This window comes from the organism of the source record quoted next, unplaced genomic scaffold (genome assembly GCF_019419815.1).
Source record: "Pyrus x bretschneideri cultivar Hongxiangsu unplaced genomic scaffold, Pyrus_bretschneideri_v1 Contig104, whole genome shotgun sequence".
In the NCBI taxonomy this organism is placed as follows: domain Eukaryota; kingdom Viridiplantae; phylum Streptophyta; class Magnoliopsida; order Rosales; family Rosaceae; genus Pyrus; species Pyrus x bretschneideri.
In genome coordinates, this window is record NW_025999396.1 from 89,145 (window position 1) to 95,214 (window position 6,070).

At 35.4% G+C, this 6,070-nt stretch overlaps 1 protein-coding gene across 1 annotated transcript; it reads right to left on the reverse strand.

Moving 5' to 3' along the window:
• Window positions 1–4,371: 4,371 nt before the first annotated feature.
• On the reverse strand, window positions 4,372–5,401 carry LOC125471048 (NDR1/HIN1-like protein 13). The gene has a single exon (XM_048570917.1). It carries the CDS (start codon window positions 5,367–5,369, stop codon window positions 4,572–4,574), a length of 798 nt encoding a protein of 265 aa, XP_048426874.1. The 5' UTR covers window positions 5,370–5,401; the 3' UTR covers window positions 4,372–4,571.
• Between the last annotated feature and the right edge of the window lie 669 nt (window positions 5,402–6,070).

Below are 6,070 nucleotides of genomic sequence, written 5' to 3' on the forward strand. Positions count from 1 at the left end.
TATGCTGTGTTGTAAAAATAAACAGCTATAAAATAAAGTTGTTGAATGTTTGGTAAACTTTTTTTTGTAAAAGTTCTTTTAACAAAAAAATAAGCCTAATTGGATAAATGGTCCTCTTGGTGATTGGGTATTCAGAAATGAGCCTCTGTGGTAAAAAAATTTAGATTTAAACCTTTGTGGTGACATCTGTTAGGAATTAAGTCCAAAAACAAAATTTCCATTAGTTTCTCCATTAAGCTTCTTTTTCTTTTTTTCTTTTTAAGTAGAGAGAATTCGTTTTTACCAGCTACAATTCCTCCATGTCTTACGCTTTTTTTTTTTGAGATAGCTCCAATTTGTTTATTGATAGAGTAGCATAAAACCTAGCCCTATGTCATTTCAAAATTTTCCAAAAGTACATGAAAATGCTCAAGTGCGTGTGGATTGAGGTTTTCCTGTAACAATTTTTGAACTAAAACCAAAAGAATTTGAAATTTGCACCATAATCCAAAGAATCATCAACGGGTTTTACTTTTCCATCTTTGAAAATTCTTCAATAAATATAGGCAGCTACTACTGGATGGCCATAAAACCAGTGGTAAACTAGATCATTGGATGTGCTATAATAGGCAGAGCATCAATGGCCTCATAATCAGGAACTACGACACATTTCCTGTTAAAAGTAGCCAAAGAAGACCCTCACACAAAGGTTCTCCACCTGACTTTGCAGCTGGTAATACTTAATGGCATTCTAGAATCGACAATCCCCTGAAAACAATTCCGTCTACTCAAAAAACAAAAAAAAAACAAAAAGAAAAAAAAATCAAAAAGAAAGTGAAGCTTAACAGAGAAACTAATGGGATTTTTTTTTTTTTTTTTTTTTTTGAGTAGACGGAATTGTTTTCATCTTTTGGGGTTTTTAATTTGCATTTTAGGTTGGTAGGTTTTGACTCTAAGTGAAATTGTTTGTTGTGCTGGATGGATGAGCTTAAAATCTTGATTGAGGAAAATTTAGTTGATATGGCTATCAAGGAAACATTTAAGGTGCACTTATACTCTCTTATACATAGTTCTTTGTTTGTGATTTCAAAAACCTTTAATAATTCATGCATCGTGTTTGTTTTAATAAGTTATGGGTGTAATTGTTGATTCTATTGATCTAGTTACAACTACTTATCCATTTCTAAGCCAATTAGTAACTAGCATAAAGAAATTAGATAAGAACATCAATTTAAAATGACTAAGTTATTAAACTATTTAAGTTAACAATTATTATTAAGCACGTATTATTACCTGAGAAGTGGCTTTAGAATATTTTTCTCTTAATGTTGTATCTTTCTATATTCGGACTACTTCTCCGTGACTACCAAACATGGAAGAAACAAAATTTGATCAATTTATATCAAAAACTCATAAATTGCATAAGCTAACTATTTAGTACTTGTGCTCATAAACTTTGGGAACTAGCTTTGGAAGCTTGTCCAAGAGTATCGTTAGCTTCTTATGCACTTTTTCTATCACATTGTATCTGATAGCAAAATAAAAACAATCAAATTATCAACACCATTCTATCTCCTAGTGTATTTGTACTAATGATGTTTAAGACTATCAAACATAGAAGAAATTAAGTTTGATTAACATATATATATATATATATATATATATATGCACATAATTTATAAATTCCACCATGCTAACTATAATATTTGTGCTTATATATGTACCTGAGAGCTAGCTTTTGAAGATTATCTAGAACCATTGTTAACCTCTCGTGCACTTTTCTTATTACATTGTAACTGATAACAAGATAAATGTAAATAATCAAAATCAAGCCAAAGCAACTGCTTCCTAATTACACTTAGAAGGTAGACGATATTTTAAGGGTCCAATTTATAACAAGAACAAAACATAGTCTAAGAGAAAAATGAAACTTTACTTTATAATTTTTTTTTCTCTGACTTTATATTTTGTCAAATCAACCATGGACCATGAACTAGAAAAGTTGATGTGCTTTTACAAGAATCAGCTCCACATATGTGAAACTTTTCAGGAGATACTCGTCCTTCGCACCAAACATATCTTAGTTTCTCTTTGGCTTCCCCACTTTATAACACAGAACACTACAATCACATATAAGCTATCCAAAGATTTACTCTATTTAAATCCTTCTTAGGTGTATCTTTGTTTCTTTATTGATTAATTCATAATTTAAACTCAGTGTAAGCGTGTTATCTCTAAAATGAAATTAAAAGATATACAAATATTCATACCAGTTCGTCTCGAAGTGTGCATATCCTTTACAACTCATCACATGAGGAAGAGTATGGAGTGATTTCAACTTTTAAGACTTCTCACTAATATTGATGCATTGAAAACCTAATAACTAATTTAAAATGTAATACAAATAAGCTTACAGCAAATTCAGGAGATCATCGATGTTTAGCAAATTTTTCCCAATCAGCTTGTTCCTCGACATTAGCAAGCTTTAAGAGTTGCATTTGTTCCATTGCATCAAGACCATCATCAAGGGCTCTTATCTGTTTTGTCAATGTGGCTTTGTATGTACGCCAACACCCAAACATTTGTGTTAATACCGCCTTCTTATGGCCTGCTAAATCATAGTTTTGCTGCATTAATGATCAATCTTTATTAACATCAAGAAGTAAATTTATTTTTTACATGTATTATAAAAGAACAAAATAGTTAGGGAATAAGAGCAGTTGCAGTTATAAATTTTACCTTCAGCAGCTCGTAATTTATCTTTTAAAGTTGCAAGAACCTCAACCCAGCTTGAGTAAGTTGCTGGTACTAATTGTCTTGCAAGATCATGCCAATGAACTCAAACTCATTGATCCAGCACCAAAATGTTGTCCTTTGTCATTGAATTGAACACCACTTTGTTTGAGCTTTGACAACGAGTTCAGTATGGCTTTGGTGGATTAGTGTTATCTACCACGCAGTAAATAGAGTCGTGGTAATTGAATAGTTTTTACCATGAGCTAAAGATGCCTGTGATAGAACTGATGTGGTAAATATGTTGTTATGCTATAGTGGTAGTCCGATCTAGATTCAACCACACATCTAATATGGATTCAACCACACGTCTAATCAACTCTATTCTCCCCTCGCTAGAGATCATAGGCAACCTACTGAATCACCCCTCCGTCCGCGATTGTGTGCCGTTTTGGTTCCAACAAGACTCGCATTTGGTCATGGTGCTGATTAGATGAGACACTTCAACAACTGACATGACAATTACTTGAGTACTCACACACGTAAGAGCAAGTGTTGTATATTAATTATAGTACATGCGTGATTGTGTAATGCATTCTCTAGGGAAACTAGACGAAGGGGAATCCTACATACTTGCATCATGAGCTTCCTGAGGCAAAAAATTAAACCAAAGATGTCCCTCAGCAGAAGTTTGACCAATCAAGGCAAGAGCCTGAGTCACAAAATTGACCTCGTAAAAACCATGCCCAAAGCAATAGGACTGAGAGAGACAAGTCACAAACACCTCTATCATGAATGCCTCAGGTTGGATTGCATGTAGACCTTCCTTCCATTTTCTTGTTGATCATCATCTTCTAGGACAAAGCCTCAAGTTGGTTCGTAGTCCGGTGTAGAAATTGAACCACTAGTTCGTTCTCCACCTAGACGATATGTTTATTTTCCCAATCAAAATGAGGTTCTTAATAACGATGTCAAACTGAGTATCAATCTCCAAGGCTGATTGTCCCTATCCTTTTCTCTCATATAATCTCGATGTACATCATTTTCTTCCTGTGAAGGAGGCAGTGTGGATGACCGTATTAGCTCAAAACATATATCACCTTGGGTGTGGAATGGAGTTGACCTTTATGGCTCATGGCCATGGTCAACCGTGATACAAATTGATACGCTTAAATAATAGATTGACCATGATATCATTATTGACATGAACAAACTAGAATTCTGTCAATTCACATGGACTGCGTCTTTATCTGATGCTGGGCCAATTAGACCGCTAGATAAAAGCTCATAGTAGTCTTGGCGCACGGATGTGTAAGTTGGGTGGGGGTGGGTGGGTTGTGCAATTTGTTCACAACATCGTTGTTGCGCTTGGACGCTTTGTTGTAGTAACATTTGACTTCCAATTTGTTGGCTTCAATTTGTAAGAGATTTTTCGTGTTACAATTTGAACAGTATTGTTGCACACAACGTCGTTGCTGGGCTTGGACACTTGGTTGCAGGAACATTAGTCTTCCAGTTTGTTGGCTTCAATTTGTACTAGTTTTTCTTGTCTCAATAGTATTGGTCAGTGTTGTTATTGACACTCTAAAAATAATCAGATAATTTCATCTATACATGCATTAATCTTTTCTATAAGAAAATTACAAGAATAAAAAGACTAAACAAACATACAAAATGTACAAATTAACAATAGAAACACAGCAACTTCTGATTAAAAGAATTAAATTGGTATCAATTAATAACATTTACATTGCACAACTAATATCACCATGCAATCATTAAAAATCGCAGATAAAAATTAACAGAAAATTAAAAAAGAAAATATATCACCACCACCTTTACCACGATCACCAAATTCTTTAGCCCTTAAATTTAGCTTCACATTTTTGCTGCAGGACTTCTGTACCCTTCCCCAATGTATTCACCTGGAAATGGCATTCAACTTCGGTCTCCATTTTCCATGTCTTGATAAATCCTTTCACCTTCACCGAAAGGTCCATTTTCAAAGTTAAGGGCAGATGCATCTTCGAATTAGTATTTTCTATACTCTTCTCGACCTCACGAGGCAAAGCTCCTTTCGATCCGTCGAGAACAAGCTTTACAGTGGCAGAACTATCTTTTTCTTGTTTCTTTAATGGAAATTTTCCTTTGCCAATTCTTTTTTCTTTCAACAAAAGGGAAGCCCCTTCACTACCTTCGTAGTTTATGCCATGTCCATTTGGATTATTTACTTTCAACGAGACCTCATAGCCTGGATGTAAATTCTTGCCAGTATCAGATTTTGATTTCGGGTTCTTCACGTGGACATTCGAAATTGAAAATTTAGGCTCCTTAGGTTTCACAGTGAGGGATAATGAAAGCAATGTTATGGAAAGTATGAGGCACAGAGAAAACACAATTGCTCCGATTATCAAGCAACGAATCGTGCAGCATGAGGACTTCTTGTTTTCCGGGTTCCGGTGACGTTCAACAATTAAGGCATTTTCAGGGGGTGGCACGCGGTAGATCTGGTCTTTGGGGATTTGGACTACGTAGGTGTTTTCTCCGGGGAAGGGAGGTGGCGGTGGGCGGAGTACTAACTGCATCTCTGACTGGGGAGGGTCCTCGTTTCCATCATCGTCGCCTGCTGCCGCAGCAGGTGGGCCCCGCTCCTCCATTGTAGAATGGGGAGCGGTTCACAAGAGAGGTGGTGTGGGGAAGGTCGACAATAAGGGGAGAAACTGATGGCATGCATGAGAATTGAGAGGAGGTGGCATGTAAGATTGATTGGAAAATTGAAGGGTGAGGAGGGTGGGAGGTTACAACTTACATAACTAAGAAAAGATTAGGGTAGTTAAACATTGAGTACAGCTCTTAGGCAACCATGATTCGTCCAATCACATATCCTATCTTTGGGTGTTTTACTTGGTCAATGTAGAAGGTACTTGACAACTTGTTGCTGCCCCGAATTTTTCATATTCTTAATATGTATGTATGCTGTCATTCCCTAAATTATTGTTATTTTACAAGCTATTTTCTTTGTATTGTTACCTCGATTAGCCTACGACAACGTTGACAAGTTTGTTGTATCGAACCTATATGGTTCTAATATCTGCACATGCATCTAATGTTGTTGTGCTTTCTTCCATCATCCATATATTTCAGCTAGTATATTCTTTAATGTTTAATATGTAGTAAAGGTTTTTTTTAATTAGCCATAGTTTTACACCTCCACACTCTCTCCTATTATTTATATTCTCTCTTCTTATTCCATTCATTAAAAAAAAATCCATTTAATTCCCCTCAATTTTTGTTTTTAATTTGTTCAAAAAAGCACACACATATGCGTGTGACTTTTAGCTAGTCAAATTTAAAACTC